General features: G+C 49.9%; 2 protein-coding genes across 2 annotated transcripts in view; both read right to left on the bottom strand.

Annotated features, from left to right (window-relative positions):
* LOC311314379 (lysosomal-associated transmembrane protein 4B-like) overlaps positions 1-12111 on the bottom strand; it is a gene marked incomplete at both ends in the record, with an annotated part of 12607 nt that extends 496 nt beyond the window's left edge. The window contains 6 exons of the mRNA XM_084444715.1: positions 5412-5504; positions 7385-7483; positions 7736-7858; positions 9395-9468; positions 10957-11068; positions 12016-12111. Of these exons, the coding sequence (XP_084300841.1) occupies positions 5412-5504; positions 7385-7483; positions 7736-7858; positions 9395-9468; positions 10957-11068; positions 12016-12111 (597 nt within the window). The remainder of the gene's footprint in view (positions 1-5411; positions 5505-7384; positions 7484-7735; positions 7859-9394; positions 9469-10956; positions 11069-12015) is intronic.
* Positions 12112-21442: 9331 nt separating this feature from the next.
* Positions 21443-22426, bottom strand: LOC311314378 (free fatty acid receptor 3-like; the record flags this gene model as incomplete). Its single annotated transcript, XM_084444714.1, has 1 exon — positions 21443-22426. The coding sequence occupies one exon, from the start codon at positions 22424-22426 to the stop codon at positions 21443-21445; it is 984 nt and encodes a 327-aa protein (XP_084300840.1).
* Between the last annotated feature and the right edge of the window lie 1365 nt (positions 22427-23791).

Raw genomic sequence — 23791 nt, 5'->3', positions numbered from 1 at the left:
TCTCTCTCTCTCTCTCTCTGTCTCTCTCTCTCTGTCTCTCTCTCTCTCTCTCTCTCTCTGTCTCTCTCTCTCTCTCTCTCTCTCTCTCTGTCTCTCTCTCTCTCTCTCTCTCTGTCTCTCTCTCTGTCTCACTCTCTCTGTCTCTCTCTCTGTCTCTCTCTGTCTCACTCTCTCTCTCTCTCTATCTCTATCTCTCTGTCTCTCTCTCTGTCTCTCTCTCTCTCTCTCTCTCTCTCTGTCTCTCTGTCTCTCTCTCTCTCTGTCTCACTCTCTCTCTCTCTCTCTGTCTCTCTCTGTCTCTCTCTGTCTCTCTCTCTGTCTCTCTCTCTCTCTCTCTCTCTCTCCCTCTGTCTCTCTCTCTCTATCTCTTTCTCCCTCTCTCTGTCTCTCTCTCTCTCTCTCTCTCTCTCTCTCTCTCTGTCTCTCTCAGCTGTGGGAAACAGTCATGCTGCATTCCTGGTATCTCAGATGCATGCCAGCCAGACAGCCAGCCAGACAGACAGCCAGACAGCAGACAGACAGCCAGACAGCCAGCCAGACAGCCAGACAGCCAGCCAGACAGACAGCCAGACAGACAGCCAGACAGCCAGCCAGACAGCCAGACAGACAGCCAGACAGCCAGACAGCCAGACAGACAGCCAGACAGCCAGACAGACAGACAGACAGACAGACAGACAGACAGACAGACAGACAGACAGACAGACAGACAGCCAGGCAGACAGCCAGACAGCCAGCCAGACAGACAGCAAGACAGCCAGACAGACAGACAGCCAGACAGACAGACAGACAGACAGACAGACAGACAGCCAGACAGCCAGCCAGCCAGACAGACAGACAGACAGCAAGACAGCCAGACAGCCAGACAGCCAGCCAGCCAGACAGACAGACAGCCAGCCAGACAGACACCCTGTAGGCCCTCTCTGTTTTTCAGAGTACTTCCTGTAGACCACCCAAGCTGAGTATAAACTCACTCCTCTAGTATAAACTCACTCCCCTAGAATAAACTCACTCCTCTAGTATAAACTCACTCCTCTAGTATAAACTCACTCCTCTAGTATAAACTCACTCCCCTAGTATAAACTCACTCCTCTAGTATAAACTCACTCCCCTAGAATAAACTCACTCCTCTAGTATAAACTCACTCCTCTAGTATAAACTCACTCCCCTAGTATAAACTCACTCCTCTAGTATAAACTCACTCCCCTAGTATAAACTCACTCCTCTAGTATAAACTCACTCCCCTAGTATAAACTCACTCCCCTAGTATAAACTCACTCCTCTAGTATAAACTCACTCCCCTAGTATAAACTCACTCCTCTAGTATAAACTCACTCCCCTAGTATAAACTCACTCCCCTAGTATAAACTCACTCCTCTAGTATAAACTCACTCCTCTAGTATAAACTCACTCCCCTAGTATAAACTCACTCCTCTAGTATAAACTCACTCCTCTAGTATAAACTCACTCCCCTAGTATAAACTCACTCCTCTAGTATAAACTCACTCCTCTAGTATAAACTCACTCCTCTAGTATAAACTCACTCCCCTAGTATAAACTCACTCCTCTAGTATAAACTCACTCCCCTAGTATAAACTCACTCCTCTAGTATAAACTCACTCCTCTAGTATAAACTCACTCCCCTAGTATAAACTCACTCCTCTAGTATAAACTCGCTCCTCTAGTATAAACTCACTCCCCTAGTATAAACTCACTCCTCTAGTATAAACTCACTCCCCTAGTATAAACTCACTCCCCTAGTATAAACTCACTCCTCTAGTATAAACTCACTCCCCTAGTATAAACTCACTCCTCTAGTATAAACTCACTCCTCTAGTATAAACTCACTCCCCTAGTATAAACTCACTCCTATAGTATAAACTCACTCCTCTAGTATAAACTCACTCCTCTAGTATAAACTCACTCCCCTAGTATAAACTCACTCCTATAGTATAAACTCACTCCTCTAGTATAAACTCACTCCCCTAGTATAAACTCGCTCCTCTAGTATAAACTCGCTCCTCTAGTATAAACTCACTCCCCTAGTATAAACTCGCTCCCCTAGTATAAACTCACTCCCCTAGTATAAACTCATAAACTCACTCCCCTAGTATAAACTCACTCCTCTAGTATAAACTCACTCCCCTAGTATAAACTCACTCCCCTAGTATAAATTCACTCCCCTAGTATAAACTCACTCCTCTAGTATAAACTCACTCCCCTAGTATAAACTCACTCCCCTAGTATAAACTCACTCCTCTAGTATAAACTCACTCCTCTAGTATAAACTCACTCCCCTAGTATAAACTCACTCCCCTAGTATAAACTCACTCCCCTAGTATAAACTCACTCCTCTAGTATAAACTCACTCCCCTAGTATAAACTCACTCCTCTAGTATAAACTCACTCCCCTAGTATAAACTCACTCCTCTAGTATAAACTCACTCCTCTAGTATAAACTCACTCCCCTAGTATAAACTCACTCCTATAGTATAAACTCACTCCTCTAGTATAAACTCACTCCTCTAGTATAAACTCACTCCCCTAGTATAAACTCACTCCTATAGTATAAACTCACTCCTCTAGTATAAACTCGCTCCCCTAGTATAAACTCACTCCCCTAGTATAAACTCACTCCCCTAGTATAAACTCACTCCCCTAGTATAAACTCACTCCTCTAGTATAAACTCACTCCCCTAGTATAAACTCACTCCTCTAGTATAAACTCACTCCCCTAGTATAAACTCACTCCTCTAGTATAAACTCACTCCTCTAGTATAAACTCACTCCCCTAGTATAAACTCACTCCCCTAGTATAAACTCACTCCCCTAGTATAAACTCACTCCTCTAGTATAAACTCACTCCCCTAGTATAAACTCACTCCCCTAGTATAAACTCACTCCTCTAGTATAAACTCACTCCCCTAGTACAATGTGCTAACGACTCTGCTGAAAGGGATGGCTCTCTTGGCGTAGTGGTTAGCACATCCGACTTGCAAGAGCAAGGTCGTGGGTTCTTGTCCCACCCTGGACCATCCCTTAACATGGGTCAAAGGAACGAGCGACACAGAGAACACAACGCTGAACAAAACCAAGTCTGTCACAACTGCAGAACCAGAACATGTAGGCATGTGTGAAGGAGGAACTTGTGAGAGCAGTTTTCAGATCTAGCATTTTGTTGGTCAGGACCATAAACTATGCCCTGTGGAATCTCACTAACATGTCAGCTATTGACCTGTAAGACTGCCCTGTTCTCTGGTAGACCTTCAGGTCATTGGTCAATAGAGATTTACATATTCATGTTTGGGTTGTGTCCTGCATAGGATAAAAGGCTATGCTCTGTAAAAGATCTTCAATAAAGCTCTTACTCTGATGATTAAGAAGTACCAAGGCATTTTCTCAAAATTATTAATAGTTAGAAAATAACTTGGATAACAGACCCCAGACAGCTGATGTAGGGGCCCGTGTTTCATGTGCCCCCCCAGCCTCGGTGCTCATACGGAGGACATCCCCCGGCTATGCTCCCCTGCATCACCCTGCAGTACCTGGGTCTGCTGGGGAGTCACCACAGCCTGCCGTCCAGCTGTGTGACGGAGCGCTCGCCTATCAAACCCAGGTGGGTTTCACTGAGAAGCCCCTGAGTTGTTTTCCTGCCACGGTCTTGACTGATGACATCAGCGCTAGCGTGCTTCCTCCCTCCTCTCCTCTCTTTACCACTCTGCTGCTTCACACATCAGCTGCTCTGGAAGTGACACTCAAGCACACAGCTCTCTCTCTCTCTCTCTGTCTCTCTCTCCTTACTCCCTATCTATTTCACTCTCTGTCCTTCTTCTCTGGCTCTCTCTCTCTAATTATCCCTCTATATCTCTTTTTGTCCTCTCCGTCTATCCCTCTCTCAGTCCCCTCCAGACACCAACAACACGTCATTCCTCTCAGTGTTCATAAAGCTGTCAGCAGACGAGCACACAGGCTGTCACGCGCTGCTCTTGCTGTAGAGTCAGTTGAAACATGGACTGTTGATACTTTTAGTTCCGTTTCTCTGCATGAGAGGTCATTAAAGGACAATGCTCGTTTTTGACAACCTGGACCTTATTTACGACATATTATAAGACGTTTGACTCACCGAGATCACTTTGGTGTAGTTCGGAGGCCTGTAGAAGAAATTTAAAATCCAGCGCGAGCCAGTATATCCATGTAATGGCGGTGATGGGGGCACTGAGAATGCAGTTTCTAAAAATCTATTTTCTGCCGCGAAACGGTTGTTTTCATCAATCTGTCGCATGCGCACAGCGTGCTGGAGCAACGATTGCGCGCTGTGCGAATGCGTGCTGGAGCAAGTGAGGAAGCTATTTCGTTTCGAAAGACGTTTCTAAAGATCATGGCATGTGAAAACCACAACAGGCATGCTCTATGTAAGCACAACTAGTGATTCATCCAGACAGATTGATAAAAACAACCGTTTCACGGCAGAAAATAGATTTTTAGAAACTGCATTCTCAGTGCCCCGTCCACCGCCATTACATGGATATACTGGCTCGCGCTGGATTTTAAATTTCTTCTACAGGCCTCCGAACTACACCAAAGTGATCTCGGTGAGTCAAACGTCTTATAATATGTCGTAAATAAGGTCCAGGTTGTCAAAAACGAGCATTGTCCTTTAACTATAGACAGCTAAGTATGCTGTTATTACATTGGGGTGACAACCTGACACCTGATCATTGATAATGTAACGCCCCGTAATAAAATCATGGTTCTCTCAAGAGCCGTCCGAGCAGATGCCTGAGAGGAAACGCAGGCCCCCTGGGGTCCATGTTTGGCAGCAGTATTTCTCCTCTGTGGTAATAACTGTGGGTGAAGACATTGGGGAGATGCCAGCTGGCCAGGTCAGGGATATCAGACACGTGCAGGAGAGACGTAGGGAGAGGTAGAGATGTGTGTGAGAGAGAGAGATAGAGAGAAGAAAAGGAAGAGAGAAGAAAAAGAGAGATCCACCAGGAGAGCGTACTGTAGTTAAGGCCAGATGAATGAGTTTGCCAGTATGAAGGCCCATCCACGCAGAGACCAACTACAGCCCAACTCTACACTTCCTTCCTCCTCCAACATCATGCATTCATCCTTACAGTCGTACGGCTGCTTGATGGACGTCCCACGCATTACTATAAAACTGGGATCTGGAGGGCGGGTGTCACATTTCCATCAGGCTCTGAAGGCTTCGCTTTCTTTGGAAATAAGCTATGATATAAAATGTAGATCAGCCAGTGTGTTATGATAGATTTACAGTATGATAAACTTCTGACCTCTCAGGAATACAAATGATAAAGCTGCTCTGAGTGCAACACATAAACCAGAAGCAGGGGAGAAGCTAAGAATAGAAACGTGACTGGAGTAAAAGGGTATTATTCAGTGTAACTTACTGTGGTGTCGTTAGTTGTGAGGTAAACCAGGACCCCCGTGCCTCTTCCACTCACATATCTGTAGCAGTTCCACACGCACACGATCAGGTAGGCCTGCCGGGACACACACACAATGTTACAATATGTAGTGAAATAATGGTATATAGTGCATGGACACTGATGTCGCTGGGTGAAGAGAAACTCATATTGGTTCATGTGATTCACATACACTGACTTCTTGTCAGTTTTACTACAAAATACAGTCATTGTGTGAAAGGCCAACCTTGAGCCTGACTCTGGGAGGGTCAGAGGAAAGCTCACGGTGCTGAAGTGAGCCATAAAAGCCAGACCCAAATGGACACCTGGTTCTGTCTATATTAAAGAGGACACCATCCCCAGGCCTTGACTGAGGGGCTCCTAGTTCACTGAACGGTGGCACCAAAAACAGGCTCCCTGTCATTTCAGACTTTCCGCCTTCATCCATCTCCTAGCAGTAGCAGTAGCAATGGGTTCCTGAAGCCAAGCACATCACCATCTGGTAGAGCCATCGAGCTGCGCACGGCGGAGCTGGCCTGGTGGAGCCATCGAGCTGCGCACGGCGGAGCTGGCCTGGTGGAGCCATCGAGCTGCGCACGGCGGAGCTGGCCTGGTGGAGCCATCGAGCTGCGCACGGCGGAGCTGGCCTGGTGGAGCCATCGAGCTGCGCACGGCGGAGCTGGCCTGGTGGAGCCATCGAGCTGCGCACGGCGGAGCTGGCCTGGTGGAGCCATCGAGCTGCGCACGGCGGAGCTGGCCTGGTGGAGCCATCGAGCTGCGCACGGCGGAGCTGGCCTGGTGGAGCCATCGAGCTGCGCACGGCGGAGCTGGCCTGGTGGAGCCATCGAGCTGCGCACGGCGGAGCTGGCATGGGCTGCACAGACCCTCTGCAGACACCACTTCATGGATACACACCTCTGGTCACTTTCACAGCCTGCTCACGGACTGGCTCGTATCATGACAGCCTGACGGGACCGGTGAGCGTCATAATGGGATTGTTGAATTTACTCTGAAACAGAATCCAGGCATAACCTCCCAGGCCGCTGCAGGAGTCTCCCTCGCAGGCCGGTCATGTGACAGCTGAGTTTATAAAGCCCTAACTGAACTGCGACCTGGACAGAAGAGAAACAAGTGGTCATCGTCATTAAATCTTGAGATCAACAAATTTGCGAGGCAGTGAGTTTTCCTCACTGTCTGTTCACCTCCGTGTGGTCACTGCTACACAGGAAGACACTAGCAGAAGCGTGACTGAGGTTACAGGTTAGCCAGCGGAGTGCTATGAAACAGGCGAGCTCTGTGGAGAGTCGTTGGCAGAATGGGCCACTGCTTGGGGGATTTGACAGAGGCAGGTGAAGGCTATCCAGTGTTACCAAGAGCAACACTATAACAAGGCCCCGCATCAATGGCTTCCTTTCTAGTGATAGGAAAAAAGCCCATCCAGGAGCCTCCAATCCAGGTAAGGCCTTTTAACCATCTCCAGGGCTCGAGGTTAAAAAATAACTAGAATTATTCTTCAGACAAAGGCTACTTTCCTCTCCAATACCATACAAAGGTACACATTACTCACAACCACGTCTCTTTGCAAGTCATAACAAAGCCGTACCTGTGTATAAACACCGATGTCTCAGTTGCCCAGGTAACAGACATTAGTTAATGGGAAGGCTACATAATATGTATTTTCTGTGGTAGGTTGTTCTAATCATACTCTTGGAAGAAAGGTGCTACCCATAACCTATAAAGGGTTCTTGGGTTGTCTCTCTGAGAGAAACCTCTGAAAAACCCTTGTTTCCAGAAACATGGCATCAAACAAAGGTTCCAGGTAGAACTGTTCCATCAGAGGTTCCAGGAAGAACCGTTCCATCAGAGGTTCCAGGTAGAACTGTTCCATCAGAGGTTCCAGGCAGAACCGTTCCATCAGAGGTTCCAGGCAGAACCGTTCCATCAGAGGTTCCAGGTACCTTGAAGGCCAGGATGCAGCCGATGAAGAGGAGCACGATGAACACCAGCCACACGTTGCTCAGAGACATGATCTCGTCTCTGTAGGGGAAGTTCTCCGGCTGGGAGGACAGAGGAAGAGAGGAGAGGCAGTCAAAACAATGAAAGCATTACTTCCTGTCTGGTTAATATCATCCTCATGTAAATGTGGGGGCTGAGATCAGGGGAGGAATGATAGAGGGAGAAAAAGAAAAGAAAAGAGAGAGAGCCATCCACACATAGCCCTTCTCTCTTTGCTGTGACTTCCTATGGCCACCAGAATGTCCTAGTCTTGCTCTGTCCTAGCAGAGCAGGAGAGCAGAGAGGATTCTCACCAGCTGCAGCAGGTAGTCCTGGATGGTGTTGGGGTAGACCACGATGCTGACAGCCACCAAGGCATTCAGAGCCAAGTCGAAGATCTGGTAGCAGAAGAATGGGATGATCCAGGCAGCGTGTTGCTGTAACAGTAAGATGATCTTCATGTTAGAGACCAGGGGAAGAGCTGGGGAGAAGCTGATACGTCTCTCTGAGAACAGAGAACCAAACTCCTGCAGCGGAGCAGGATATATAAGTCATAGTGTAGTCTCCCCCACCCAGGCCATGTCTGTAAATCTAGATCGAGAGTAGGCGGGAAGAGTTTGGATCGTGCCTTTTGAACTTGGAATTTAGTTTGACCTCCGACCCAGCAACAGCGCAGGGCGAGACGTCATGTTTTCGGTGGCATGTGTGTGTGTGTTCATGCGTTTGTTTGTGCGTTTGTTCGTCTGTTAGAAGGATTATGCAAAAACAACCCAACTGATTTTCACGAAACTCAGTGGAAGTGTGTACAGTAGCATAGGCCAACTTAGAGCCCATAAAATGTTGGGGCTGATCTGGAACACGGGGCGGGGCCACGGGCCGCCCAAACACGGGTGTTACGGGGGTCGACTAGCCTGGCTCGTACTTCTACTGCACTGCTCTACAAGACCAGTCAGTCCGTAACCTGGACGTCTTTCCCTACGTGTAGGTAGACGTGTTGAGTGTGCCTGACTTACCTGGGTGAGAGCAAGCTAACCTAGTTAGGATCGCTACTCATCGCAACCCAGGTAAGAACTCGACCAGCTCGACGCCGATGGGCCCGCTACCACAGCCCCCGGAATAGATGCGCGGCCAGCTCCCTCCTTGATGGTCCGTTCAGTATTTGTTAAAAGGTTGTTCACTTAAGTCCATAATTATGGGGGAGAAAGAAGTCGATCGCACGGTGGCATCTCTTGGTCCTCGTCTGGTCAGCGTGTCATTTCCAAAAAAGATACCTGCCCAGCTGTTTTCCATGAGCCGCTAATGAGCAACAAACCACCCCCCCCCCCCATGTGTCATCAGTCTGCCCCTAGCTCTAACTGTCAGCTAAGACCTGCCGTAACAACGGGGCATTCTCCGCCATTCCTTTTTGGGATCAAGATTATGCAAAAACTATCAGACCGATTTTCATGAAACTCGGTGGAGGGGTGTAGCATTGGCCAACTAACAACCCATTAAATTGTGGAGTGGATCTGAATCACGGGGCGGGTCCACGTAACACAACCGGGCCAGCCTTTCACCTCCATTCATTTTTTGATCAAGGATTATACATAAAAACTACCAGACTGCTTTTCATGAAACTCGGTGGAGGGGTGTAGCATGGGCCAATTTACAACCCATTCAATTTTGGCACAGAGCCACTAAATGCATTCATGGGTGGAGGTCTGTGCTCTCTGAGCACCATTTCTAGTTTTTAAATTAAACCTTTATTTAACCAGGTAGTAGCTCGTTGAGATTTAGAATTTCTTTTTTAAGAGAGACCTGGCCACGACGGCAGCATAAAAACATACATTTAGGTTACTGTACACACAAACACACATATGAACACCCCCTACACACACACACACACACACAACATTTAGTTTTTGTCTGCATTCAACTTAAGTGTAATTAATTCAAATATGAAAGGCCACCAGATGTTTGTAATGTTGTCTTACTTTGTAAGCTCCGTAGGTCGCCATGCCGCAGATGAGGATCATCAGCAGAGAGATGGCTGAGGCGATGCACATATCTGTCATGGATGGGAGAGATCAATACTGGTCTCAGGCCATGCTGGGATCCCTGGTTAAGACAAGGACATGGTGTGTGTGTGTTTGAGTGTGTGTGTGTGTGTGTGTGTGTGTGTGTGTGTGTGTGTGTGTGTGTGAGTGTGTGTGTTTGAGTGTGTGTGTGTGTGTGTGTGTGTGTGTGTGTGTGTGTGTGTGTGTGTGTGTGTGTGTGAGTGTGTGTGTGAGTGATGCATGCAGCATAGTCCTATTGTGGATTGTCCCTAAGCCCACCAGCAGACGGCCTGACGGCAGGGGACCACACAGGCCTGCTAATCCCCAGATCTGAGGACAAAGCTCTGGCTCAATCCCACACTACCGCACCTACAGTGGCAGACTGACCGCATGTCCATCTGACCAGTATGTGCTGTGCTCAGCTCCACCAGTGAAGTGAAGGTTTGAGAATGGCCTCTGAAACTGAACGTTAGACAGGTTTGAGAATGGACTCTGAAACTGAACGTTAGACAGGTTTGAGAATGGACTCTGAAACTGAACGTTGGACAGGTTTGAGAATGGACTCTGAAACTGAACGTTGGAAAGGTGTGAGAATGGCCTCTGAAACTGAACGTTAGACAGGTTTGAGAATGGCCTCTAAAGCTGGATGTTAGACAGGTTTGAGAATGGCCTCTCAAACTGAACGTTAGACAGGTTTGAGAATGGCCTCTGAAACTGAACGTTGGACAGGTTTGAGAATGGCCTCTGAAACTGAACGTTAGACAGGTTTGAGAATGGCCTCTAAAGCTGGATGTTAGACAGGTTTGAGAATGGCCTCTCAAACTGAACGTTAGACAGGTTTGAGAATGGCCTCAAACTGAACGTTAGACAGGCATGACCATGGGCCGGGGGCCTGGTTCCCATAGAAACACTGAGCTTTCATTCAACGGTAGAGTAGTATGCCTGTGATCACCTGGAGCAAACACGTAACTATTTGACTCTGCCCTTGGCTCAGCACCTCACCAAACAAGGGGTGTATTTTCTTTTCTTGATTAAATATCAAATCATGAACATTACTTGTTGGAACTTTAAATAAAGACCAAATGTTGTTAGCAAGTCAGTTTCAAAGGAATAATGGTAAACGGACTGCACTTATATAGCGCTTTTCCACCTTAGCGGCACTCAAAGCGCTTTACAATGGCCTCTCATTCACCCATACGGTGGTAGCTACCATGCTAGGTGCTAACCTGCTCATTAGGAGCAATTTGGGGTTAGGTGTCTTGCTCAAGGACACTTCGACATGTGGACGGTCGGAGCTGGGATTCGAACCGCTGACCCTTCGATCATTGAACGACCCGCTCTACCAACTGAGCTACAGCCGCCCCCCAATCCTAATCAAAGTGATGATGAGACTGTGTGTGATCAGGAGTGTGTGGCTGTAGATGGGTATAGTAGGAAGAGCAGGTAGCTAGAGATGCTCCCGGCCACACATGGGCCCCAGCTGCAGCTGTCATACTTACTGGCATCATCCATGACATCCAGGTCGTTGGCGAGCTCAGCGCTGGTCAGGTGGTACTGGTCAGGGTCGCTGAGAGACGTCAGCAGGATCAGCAGCACCACCGAGTTGATGAGCTTAACCACGTACGCAGGCAGGCACACATACACGCGCACACACACACACACACACACACACAGGCAGAAAGGTCAAAGTGCCATTATGTTTTTACGATTTCAAATAAACTCATTCATTCATTCATTCGTTCATTCGTTCATTCATTCATTCATTCATTCATTCATTCATTCATTCATTCATTCATTCATTCATTCATTCATTCCGACTGACAGAACACACATTCTGACAAGACAGACCGAGCCAGAAACCTGTTGGTTTCTCCCTGTCCAGAACACAATAAAGCAATGGCCATTAATGTCATAGACTGCCACTATAATGGAACCCTGGAGCGTTCATTAGGAGTGAGACTGAACTTCCGGGGAACTGGCTTTCTGAAAAGGTTCTCTCCACACGGGATGCAGAGAGGATTAGTGCAGATGCAGATAAGGTGATCAGTAGGAAAAGTCTCTCAGACAGAGTGATGTCATGGAAAATCCTGCCAATCAGACCAACAGACTCCTGTATCCACCTGATACAGCACCTGCTACCAGAGCCACTGACCAAGCCTCATTAAACATTCAGAAGAATTGGAGATGATATATTTCCATGGTGTTAGGTTAAGTTAACCCCTTCATTAGCACAGCCTACAGACAAGAGTGCAAACAGTGGAAAATATTTTCATACATTATGATAAGCAACACATTGTTTGCCTCATCAATCATTCATTATAATCTAAAAACAAATACTTTTCCAATTAGAACAATATCAATGAAACACAATTTTCTACCACTTTAATACGAGACTTGCAGTATTTTCAAATGATTAAATGGTAACATCTGATATAATGTTAACACCTGTCGGTTCTATAGGCAGTCTACTCTACCATCCTTTACACGGACAGACCGGTTGTAACCCAAATTTCCCCCACGGGGATTCTGAAAGTGGATCTTATCTTATCAGTGCTTACCATGTACCATATCCCGAGGATCACGGTCCCGGTGCGCACATGGCAGCACAGACAGCAGCTCGAGGAATGCCACCGGTCCCACGGGGATAGCATCATCTCTGGACCTCGGGTTCGTATTCACAGCAATACTACTACTACTACTACTACTACTACTACTACTACTAATAATAATAATAATAATAATAATAATAATAATAATATAGCCTACTGTATAGCCTACTGTATGTCTAGTTGTTTATGATGAGGATAAAATCCGAAAAACAAATGACGTGAATTCCGCTGTCAGCAATGCAGCCGCTGATGATGACTAACCTGATGATGACTAACCTGATGATGACTAACCTATCCTGCCTGGAACCGCCCGCATCTACGGTGCAGTTGGGCTTTAGCTCGCAGTCCGGTTGACTAACATGTGACCATGTGACCCGCTGGATAGGATCACACAGCCGGTGATGTAACACGTCAGTTCGAGAATGGGCCACTGAGCCGCGGGAGATTGAAAGGATACGTAGCTGCGAAGTAAGGAATGAGATGGGGTCGTTGGGATGTATTAATTTGGGTGCTCAAGCACCATACAGACAATGTAGGTCTGTGACAGCTGTCAATAATTCAGACAGGTACCAGCAACAGACAAAACGTTTCTGGACAATTCTAGCTCACTGGTTCCAGGTCAGAGTTGGAAACATTAAGACATTTGTATAGCCTTAATTGTAATTGTATAGCCTATTATTATTGAGAAGTCTATTCGTATAGCCTTTATTATTATTTTGCACACTTGTTATTAGATTATTACATTTTCCGCTCCTAAATTAACCCTGATGGTCACTCTATTTCTGCATCCCAATTCCCTTATTTTACCCACCCCATCTATTTTCTTTATGTTCAAACCAGCTGTGTGGATGACTGTGTGTGTGTTGCAGCTCCACGACCAGTTCCCAGGTCCTACTACTCCTCTCCCTCTCTCCCCCTCTCTGCTTCTCTCTGCTTACTGTAGCCGAGAGTGTAGCCGTCGTACCAAGGGCGTAGGTTTGGTTTCAACATTGGTAGGGACCATATAACAGTGTAGCCTGCATACACAATTTTTGCTGGGGACGAGGAGAGGGAGAGGAAAGGAGAAGGCTCTTTGGTGTGATTCGGAGGCCTGTAGAAGAAATTTAAAATCCAGCGCAAGCCAGTATATCCATGTGATGGCAGCGGACGGGGCACTGAGAATGCAGCTTCTAAAAAAATTATTTTCTGCCGCGAAACGGTTGTTTTCATCAATCTATTTTTATGAATCGCTAGTTGTGCTTCCATAGGGCGAGGGATTGTTGTGGTTTTCACATGCCTCTTTAATATTGTTACGGCGGCACCTCCGCGCGCATTCCCCTCCGCTCCTCCGAGCTTGCCGGTGGCCCGACGCAACGTGCGTCGGTCCGGCTCTACCCCGCGGCGTTCGGGGTCTCCCGAATTCCCGCCTCCTGACTCCGGAGATGGGGCGCATTCGCGCTCCTCATCCCCGGAGAGTAATCCTGAGACGCCCAGCACCTCAGCACGCGCACGGCGCGCGCTCCAACGCCACAGGTGAAGGCAATCGTGGTGATTAGTGAACGCGCTTACGGCTGAGTGCTGCGCACCGGGTCCCAATCATCATCATCGCCTGCCTACAAGAACCCTGGTTTTCTCCATGCTCATCGCCAGATCTTCCCATAGAATACCTGTGACCCAGTGTGCAGTGCTCGGCTTGCCTGCTATCACCACCCCTGGACTGAAACACGGATTCCCTGACCCCCCTTCTGGATATGGACTTTGATTACGGATTACGGATATTGGACATTGTTTGTTGATCGCCTGACCCCTGCCTGTTTATCGTTTTTGACCTTGCCTGCTGGACTTATTAATTTATTATTAAACCGCCCTTTGGGCTTTGCATTTTTTCTCTGCCTCCGGTGTCGTGCGTTTGGGTCCAAATCCAACCCAGTCATAACAGAAGATCTGGCCAGTATGGACCCAGCCGGCACTGGAGAGCAACCGGAGACACCTTCGGCTCTCCAACTCCAAGGACGGGTGATCGCTGATCATGCCCGACTACTGCGGGAGGCCTCTGTCGCCATGACCGATCTACACACACGGATGGAGGTTCAGAACACCCAACAACAGGCTCAGTATCAGCAGATCCAGGGCCTGGTTGCCATGGTTCAGGCGATGTCCACCCAGATCGCTGCCCTCACCTCCATCGTGTCCCAGGCAAGTCCGGCAGCTCCTGTGGCATCAGCACCCATTCCCGCTCCCGTCCCCGTGCCGACGCCCCAGCCTGTTCCTATGGGCCCCCAGCCCCAGCGTGAACCTCACCTAGCTAACCCCAAGCCATACGATGGGACCTTCTCTGAGTGTAGGGGCTTCCTCATGCAGTGTGGATACATTTTCCAACATCAACCCAGCATGTATTGGTCTGACACTGCACGGGTGGGCTACATCGCTACACTCACCACTGGGGAGGCTCTGAAGTGGGTCCAGGCAGCCCTGGGTCCGGGCAGTCACCTCCTCGATGACTATGCTGCTTTTGAGGCCGAGTTTAGGCTAGTTTTTGATCATGCTGCTGATGGTCAGGACGTTAATGCCCGTCTCACCACCATCCAGCAGGGTGGCCGCTCCGTGGCTGCCTACGCTACCGAGTTCCGCACCCTGGCTATGGGTAGCGGGTGGAACGACGTCGGTCTGCGCAGCGAGTTCCGACGAGGCCTGAGCGAGACTCTCAAGGACGCGCTGGTCAGGGACCGCCCCACCTCCCTTAACCAACTCATCTTTCTCGCAATGGAAATCGACGAACGCAACCAGGAGAGGAAGCGTGAGAAAGCGCTGCGTCATCCCGCCCCCTCTGGTCGCTCTCCGGGCATGTTCGGTACAAACTCCTCCACCGTTCCACTCACCCTGACCATGCCTGCTCTCACCGGCGAAGAGCCCATGCAAGTGGGTAGGGCTCGCCTCACGGCTATTGAGAAGGACCGAAGGAGGGCACTGGGATTGTGTCTCTACTGTGGAGCTAAGGGCCATCTGAGGGACAACTGTCCCACTCTGCCAAAAGAGTAGGCTCACCAGCCAGGAGGGGATTTCTGGTGAGCCGTGTTACCCATTCCCCACCATCTGTCAGCCCTGCCCGGTTCGAAGTTACCCTCGCCTGGCACGGGCAGACGCTTACCATCGGTGCGCTCATTGACTCTGGGGCTGATGACAACTTTGTTGATGCGCACCTTGCCGCCTCAGCGGCTTTCCCCCTCGCCGCCCTGGAAACCCCTCTCACCGTCTCGGCCTTGGATGGACACGACCTAGGCCCCCTCACACACCGGACCGAGCCTCTGACCATGACAATTTCCGGAAATCACGTGGAGGAGATCCGGTTCTACATTCTTGAGACCCCCCGGGCTCCTCTCATTCTGGGCCGACCATGGCTGGAGCTCCATGTGCCGCATGTCAGCTACGGTCCCGGCCGCATTCTGAGCTGGAGCACGGCCTGTTACGCGCGGTGCCTCCGTGCTGCTCAGACTCCCTCCCTGTCGTCTCGGCCGCCCCCTGCTCCCCCCGACCTCTCCACCGTGCCAGAGGTTTACCACAACCTGGGAGAGGACTTCAGCAAGGAGCGTGCCCGCACCCTTCCCCCGCACCGGCCCTACGACTGCGCCATTGAGCTCCGCCCCGGCGCCCAGCTCCCAGTTAGTCGCCTGTACAACCTCTCCCTCCCTGAGAAGGCGGCTATGGACAGCTACATCTCTGAGTGTCTGGCTGAGGGCCTCATCCGACCCACTCTCTCCCCGGTGGCGGCGGGGTTCTTCTTCGTGAAGAAGAAGGGTGGGGACCTCAGGCCATGCATTGACTACCGGGAGCTGAACGCCATCACCATCAGGAACACGTACCCTCTCCCCCTCATGAGTTCCAACTTCGAACCCCTCCTGGAGGCCACCATCTTCACGAAGTTGGACCTCCGGAATGCCTACCACCTGGTTCGAATCCGTGAGGGGGATGAGTGGAAGACCGCGTTCAAGACTCCCCGAGGCCATTACGAATACCTAGTCATGCCGTTTGGCCTCACCAACGCCCCCTCCGTGTTCCAGGCTATGATGAATGACATCCTCCGGGACATGCTGGATATCTTTGTTGTGCTCTACCTCGACGACATCCTGGTGTTCTCCAGGAGCGCTGAGGAACACGTCCAGCACGTCCGCCTTGTCATCCAGCGTCTCCTGGAGAACCGCCTCTTCATCAAGGCCGAGAAGTGCACCTTCCACACTCCCTCTGTGGAGTTCCTGGGACTTATTGTGGAAGGTGGACAAACTCGGCCTGATCCCAAGAAGATCCAGGCTGTCGTCGAGTGGAGCCAACCCACCACCCGTAAGCAGCTGCAGTCCTTCCTTGGCTTCGCCAACTTCTACCGGCGATTCATACGGGACTACAGCCGGGTGGCCGCTCCCCTCACTGCCCTCACCTCCTCTCTGCGTCCTTTTACCTGGACACCTGCAGCCAGTGCCGCCTTCACCGACCTCAAGAGGCGGTTCACCTCCGCGCCGGTCCTGCTTCATCCCGACCCCTCGAGGCCCTTCACCGTGGAGGTGGACGCTTCAGACACGGGTCTCGGCGGGGTTCTCTCACAACAGTCAGTGGCCGACCAGAAGATGCATCCCTGCGCCTTCTTCTCCCGCCGCTTCACACCTGCAGAGGAGAACTACGACATCGGCAACAGGGAGCTGCTGGCTGTTGTGGAGGCCTTCCAGGAGTGGCGGCACTGGCTAGAGGGCGCAGAGCACCCCGTCACCGTCTGGTCGGACCACAAGAACCTGACCTACCTCAGGTCGGCCAGGCGGCTGACCTCCCGTCAGGCGCGCTGGGCCCTGTACCTCGGACGGTTTAATTTCCACATCACTTACCGTCCGGGGTCCAAGAACACCAAGGCTGACGCACTGTCTCGGCTTTATGCGGCAGGGGAGGATCTTACCACTCCGGACACTATTCTTCCCGCCTCCCGGGTGATCGGAGTGGTCACCATGAACGTCGAGGCAGTGGTCAGGAGGGCCCAGCGCACCCAACCCGACCCCCGGACTGGCCCGCCCAACCGGCTGTTCGTCCCGGCTGCCGTCTGGACCCGAGTACTCCAGTGGAGACATGCGAGCCGGTTTGCCTGCCACCCGGGTTCCCACCGTACGCTGTCATTCCTACGCCGGCGGTTCTGGTGGCCCACCATGGCAGCGGACGTCAGAGAGTTCGTCTCCGCCTGCACCACCTGCGTCCGCAGCAAGGCATCCCACCAGCCGCCGGCTGGCCTGTTGCGACCCCTTCCTGTGCCCAGTCGTCCGTGGTCACACATCGCACTGGACTTCGTGACCGGTCTCCCTCCCTCCCGGGGAAACACCACCATCCTGACCATTGTGGACCGGTTTTCGAAGTCTGTGCGCCTCGTGGCCCTACCCAAGCTCCCCACCTCGATGGAGACGGCGGAGCTGCTGACTGAGCACGTCTTTCGGCTCTACGGTCTGCCCCAGGATGTGCTGTCTGACCGTGGACCCCAGTTCACGTCTCAGGTATGGAGGGCATTCTGTGCGGGGATTGGGGCCACGGTCAGTCTCTCTTCTGGTTACCATCCACAGACCAACGGCCAGGCGGAGAGAGCCAACCAGAGCCTGGAGTCAGCCCTCCGGTGCATGTCCTCCCTTCACACATCCTCCTGGAGTCAGGACCTGCCCTGGGTCGAGTACTCACTGAACGCCATGGTCAGCAATTCCACCGGCAAGTCACCCTTCGAGTGCTCCCTGGGGTACCAGCCTCCCCTGTTCCTGCTCCAGGAGGCCGAGGCGTCGGTGCCGTCAGTCCAGGCTCATCTCCGCCGGTGCCAGAGGGTCTGGTCTGCAGTGCGGTCCGCCCTGCTCCGCGCTACAGCGCGCGCCTCCCGCGGTGCCAACCGGCGGCGTGTCCCGGCCCCGGTGTACCAGGTCGGTCAACGGGTTTACCTCTCCACTGCTGACCTGCCCCTCCACGTCTCCTCCAGGAAGCTGGCGTCGAGGTTCATCGGGCCCTACCCCATCGACCGGGTCATCAACCCCGCCGCTGTCCGGTTGATTCTCCCCGCCTCCCTTCGCCGGGTCCATCCGGTTTTCCATGTGTCTCGGGTCAAGCCCGTCGTCACCAGCACCCTCGTGCCACCGGCTCCCGCGCCGCCCCCTCCGCAGCTGGTGGATGGCCACCCTCAGTGGGCGGTGAGGCGGCTGCTGAAGGTCCGCCGCCAGGGCCGCGGGTTCCAATACCTGGTCGACTGGGTGGGGTATGGCCCGGAGGAACGGAGCTGGGTTCCTCGGTCCCAGATCATGACCCCTGTTCTCCTCCGCGACTTCTACCGGGCCCATCCTGATGCCCCCGGTCGGTCGCCAGGTGGCTCCCGCTTGGGGGGGGGTCCTGTTACGGCGGCACCTCCGCGCGCATTCCCCTCCGATCCTCCGAGCTTGCCGGTGGCCCGACGCAACGTGCGTCAGTCCGGCTCTACCCCGCGGCGTTCGGGGTCTCCCGAATTCCCGCCTCCTGACTCCGGAGATGGGGCGCATTCGCGCTCCTCATCCCCGGAGAGTAATCCTGAGACGCCCAGCACCTCAGCACGCGCACGGCGCGCGCTCCAACGCCACAGGTGAAGGCAATCGTGGTGATTAGTGAACGCGCTTACGGCTGAGTGCTGCGCACCGGGTCCCAATCATCATCATCGCCTGCCTACAAGAACCCTGGTTTTCTCCATGCTCATCGCCAGATCTTCCCATAGAATACCTGTGACCCAGTGTGCAGTGCTCGGCTTGCCTGCTATCACCACCCCTGGACTGAAACACGGATTCCCTGACCCCCCTTCTGGATATGGACTTTGATTACAGATTACGGATATTGGACATTGTTTGTTGATCGCCTGACCCCTGCCTGTTTATCGTTTTTGACCTTGCCTGCTGGACTTATTAATTTATTATTAAACCGCCCTTTGGGCTTTGCATTTTTTCTCTGCCTCCGGTGTCGTGCGTTTGGGTCCAAATCCAACCCAGTCATAACAAATATGATGATAATATGATGACCTTTTACGGGTGTTGCAGCCATTTTCCAAAATGGCCATCAAAATGGTGGGCGCTTCAGTCTATTTTGACTGCAGGGGGCATATATAGTGGTGCTGTGGTGATACAAGCATGAAAATTGTGATGAGCTGTCTCCATGGGTCACTTGGCAAGAAGCCACTTGAAATTTCAAGATGGCGACCATTTTTCAAGATGGGCGCCACCTTAGTGGAGCAGTTATAGTGCGGCAGATAAGTATTGTGCATTTTATGACTAAAGCATGAAACTTTCTCCAGTGTTTCTATACATCATGTTTCTACACATCATGGAGTCTGTTTTTAGATGTGGAACCACTTCAAGAGGGACTTCTGGAACTTGTCAGAGGACGAACACATTTGGGTCATCATCAACTCGTTTTTTCACTTTGTAGGCATAAATGCAGTGGTGTGTTTTTAGTTTGATGGCCGCCGTACTGAAAAAGGAAGTTATGTCAATGTAGCGGTTACCACACGTGTGATTTCAGTTGGGAGTTGAGGTTACTCATTGGCTCTACCCTTTCCTTATCTTTGAGGACATCTACTGCAACTTGTGAAAACTCCTTTTCAACAGAAATGTTTTCTCCGGGCGTCAGCATCATATGTTGCACAACCACTGGCGTACCGGGAGCCCCGGAGTTTAGGAGGCCCCACTAGATTTTTTTTCTTTACATTTTGTAGCCTCTTAGATTTCCAACCAGGATCCTGAAGTGGTTCTACGTCTGAAATGAATCCTTGGTGTGTATAGATCATATTCTGAAAGTTTCATGCTTTAGTCATAAAATGCACAATACCTTCCATATATGAACTTATCTGCAGCGCTATAACGGTCATTAGTTGTGAGGATGCTGTGATGTCCCATTAAATTAAATCTCTGGTGGGCCGCTAATGTATAATAATGTAATGGCTGCTGCTATCCTAATGTTACAGGATGATAGAAGCCAACAGTTCGCTAGCTAGCCAGCTTATATCACCAGTTGATAATTTGCCACAATGGAAAGACAAGTGATGTTAGTTTAAGGTAAAGTTAGCTGGCACCAACCTAGCTGGTTTTCATGTGGCTAATGCCTAACGTTAGATACTTAGTTTACCAGTAGCTAGCTAATGCTAACGTTACTTACAGTTGCGGAGAAAAAGCTCCTGATATCCCTCCCATGTAGTGTCCCAAAATGTTAAATCATTCCCTATGTAGTTCACTATGAGTAGCACTACATAGGGAATAGGGAGTGAGTGAACCATTTCAAACACATCTCTGGTCATCTCCGTTAGCCATCTTACTCGTCCTGATGCCATGTTCCATATGAGAACACTCAGTTAGCCTACTGTATTAAACTTCTACTTGTCCCGACACATGAGTTTTATCATTTTAATACCGAGATGAACTCTGACGCTCAAATTAATCTGTCTAAAAGTGTCAGTGGATATAGAGGCAATGTTTCAGTGTCTTTAGGATGGTTGATTCAATTGATTGATTTTATTTGAAAGAATGTTAAAATACATAATGCTTTCCCAACTGGGCAAATATCATCAAAACCATTCTGACGAGGATTGCAAACATCAGACACAATAAAGGCGACTTATTTCCATTGTGGTTCAGTGCTCTGTGCCCTGTCCTGTCTTTGCATTGTCCTGTCTTTGCACTGTCCTGTCTTTGCATTGCCCTGTCTTGTCCCTGCACCCTGTCTAAAGTTGTCTCCATGTTATGCACCACGCCCGAAAACTAATTCCTAGCATGTTGAAAAACTACATTGGCAACCAATTCTGATTTTATACACAAAGGCAACACAAGTGGCTTTACAGAGAGAAAGGTGTGTGTGTGGGGAGGGTTGTACATATACTGATCCTACCACTCATTTTTCTGACTGAAGAAAAAAAAACAGTTTACCCATTTGAGCCTATATAGGAGAACTGTAAAAAATCTTCACTGACCTCTTTCAACAAAATGATCAAGCAAGCTCCTGGGAAATAAGCTATATTTTACACACCACTAAGCATGGATAAGCATAAATACTACATTATAAGAAATGTAACACTATCAAAAGTAGATAAATAGTTACAGACATGTTGGTCGATGTGCAGACATCTACCAACATAGTAGGCCAATATGTTAGATATCTCAGTGCATTCATAGATGAAAATACAGTAACTTACATAATTATGACATCCTTTTCGGTATTGAGTGACAGATCTACTGGTACTATTATTTGTATTATTTTTAACTTCTTGTTTTATTGTGCTTCTTTTTCTTCAGAGCATATTATGCTCTGTGCACCATCCACTGAGTCAAATTTCTTGTAGCCTATGTGAAAACGTACTTGGCAAATCGGCCTAATTCTGATTCTGTTTTCACTCCAGCCTCTCTGAACTCGCAGTGAAGTTATTGGTGCTCGGTGGGCATGTGTCGTTACATGGCGGGGGGCTGCTGGTGTCTCCGGGGCAGCAGCACAGCTCCTTCACCCTCCTGCCCAGTCTCCCCAGGATGTCTCTGGACGTGGCTCTGAGTGCAGAGGAGGAGAAGAAGTAGATGAAGGGATCTAGACAGGCGTTAAGGGTGCTGCAGAGGAGGGAGTCTGCGTGCCAGGTGGGGCTCTTTCTTGTGACAAAGCCCACCACGTGGGACACGTTGTGGGGCGAGAAACAGACGATGAACACCAGCAGGGTCACCAGAGCCAGGCTGATGGTATAGAGACGCTTCCGGAGGCTGATGTTGGGCAGCCTGAAGAGGATGCGGATGAGGTTGATGTAGCAGAAACTGCAGATGATAACCGGCACACAGAAGAGGACAAGGAAGATTTCCAACCGCACCGGCAGTAGGATCTCTAGCTGCTCCCGACTAAAGTCCCTAAAGCACACGTTTGACATAACACTGCTGGAGTTGGAGTAAAAGAAATGCATCAAAGGCACTATGCTGATGTGTGCCATTGACATAAACCAGAAGAATAAACTGGCCGCCACTGCATACAAGGGCCGTCTATTCAATTTGTACTTGATTGGAAAGGCGCCCCCGAGGTAACGGTCAACACTGATAGCGGTTAAGAATAAGGTGCTGTTGTAGATGGTGGTGTAGAACACGTAATTGGTCACTGGACACAGGAAGCTGGGCATGTTCCATGTCATGTTGTCTGCGGCCTCCTTCATCTTGAAGGGCAGGAAGAGGAGGAAGAGGAGATGTGAGGTGGTCAGGTTGAGGAGCAGGATGTCGATGGGCGTGGCCTTCCGCCTCACCTTCCTGATGAAGGTGTAGAACGCCAAGGCGTTGGTGGGAAGGCCTGTTACAAAGGTGACGACGTCAACCGCCAGCACCAGACCGCTATTGTTCTCAGAGGGCATTCTGTAAAATTAAGATGAAAAAATTAGATCTTTAAATCAAGGTTATATCAACCTCCTCTCCTTCATCTCAATAATACATTCATCCCTCCCCCCCTCTCTCTCTCTAAACATCTGCCTCTTTTGCACAATGCACCTACACTGTAGGGAGATACGTTTTTCATACTAGGCCTACAGTAACACTCTTTTCTCTCCCACTCTTTCTTCAACTCATTCTTTCTTTCTTTCTCTATTGATTCAAATGCAAATGTTCACCTGTAGCTTTCCTTATTGTTCTATATTGATTCAACTATTAATACTACAGTATGTTTTGCCTTCTGCAAAGCACACAAAATTAAAACCTTTTCTAGCTTGTGTTAAATGAGGTTGACTACTATCACAACATGCATATAGAATGGAATAGAATGTCTTTATTGTCATTGTGCCAAGGTACAACAAAATTAAATTAGCCTCAACTTGAGTGCGCTGGACAACATAACATCACAGTGTGCGGACAACATCACAATACACATAACATCACACAATAAGAATATAACGTCACACAATAAGAATAAATAATAAATATATAAAATGTTGCGCTGGATGAAATATTGCACAGTGTGTGTTGGGGGTGCTCTGTTAGAGTGAGGGTTCACTGCCCTGAGCACCCGTCTCACCTCATGCTCTGTTAGAGTGAGGGTTCACTGCCCTGAGCACCCGTCTCACCTCATACTGTTAGAGTGAGGGTTCACTGCCCTGAGCACCCGTCTCACCTCATGCTCTGTTAGAGTGAGGGTTCACTGCCCTGAGCACCCGTCTCACCTCATGCTCTGGTAGAGTGAGGGTTCACTGCCCTGAGCACCCGTCTCACCTCATGCTCTGTTAGAGTGAGGGTTCACTGCCCTGAGCACCCGTCTCACCTCATGCTGTTAGAGTGAGGGTTCACTGCCCTGAGCACCCGTCTCACCTCATGCTGTTAGAGTGAGGGTTCACTATCCTGAGCACCCGTCTCACCTCATGCTCTGTTAGAGTGAGGGTTCACTGCCCTGAACACCCGTCTCACCTCATGCTCTGTTAGAGTGAGGGTTCACTGCCCTGAGCACCCGTCTCACCTCATGCTCTGGTAGAGTGAGGGTTCACTGCCCTGAGCACCCGTCTCACCTCATGCTCTGTTAGAGTGAGGGTTCACTGCCCTGAGCACCCGTCTCACCTCATGCTCTGTGAGTACGGGGGTATCGCAGGCTGGTGGGGGTGGAGAGGGTGCGGCTGGGTCTCGAAGCATGCAAAGAAACTGTTCAGCTCCTCCGCTAGAGACACTCCTGGGTTCCCAGTTGTAGTATATGTATTATATATGTAGTATATATGATATATATATATCTATATATAGAT

The sequence above is a fragment of the Borostomias antarcticus genome (genome assembly GCF_949987555.1).
Source record: "Borostomias antarcticus genome assembly, chromosome: 10".
Lineage (NCBI taxonomy): Eukaryota > Metazoa > Chordata > Actinopteri > Stomiiformes > Stomiidae > Borostomias > Borostomias antarcticus.
This window is presented reverse-complemented; position numbering and strand designations above follow the sequence as displayed.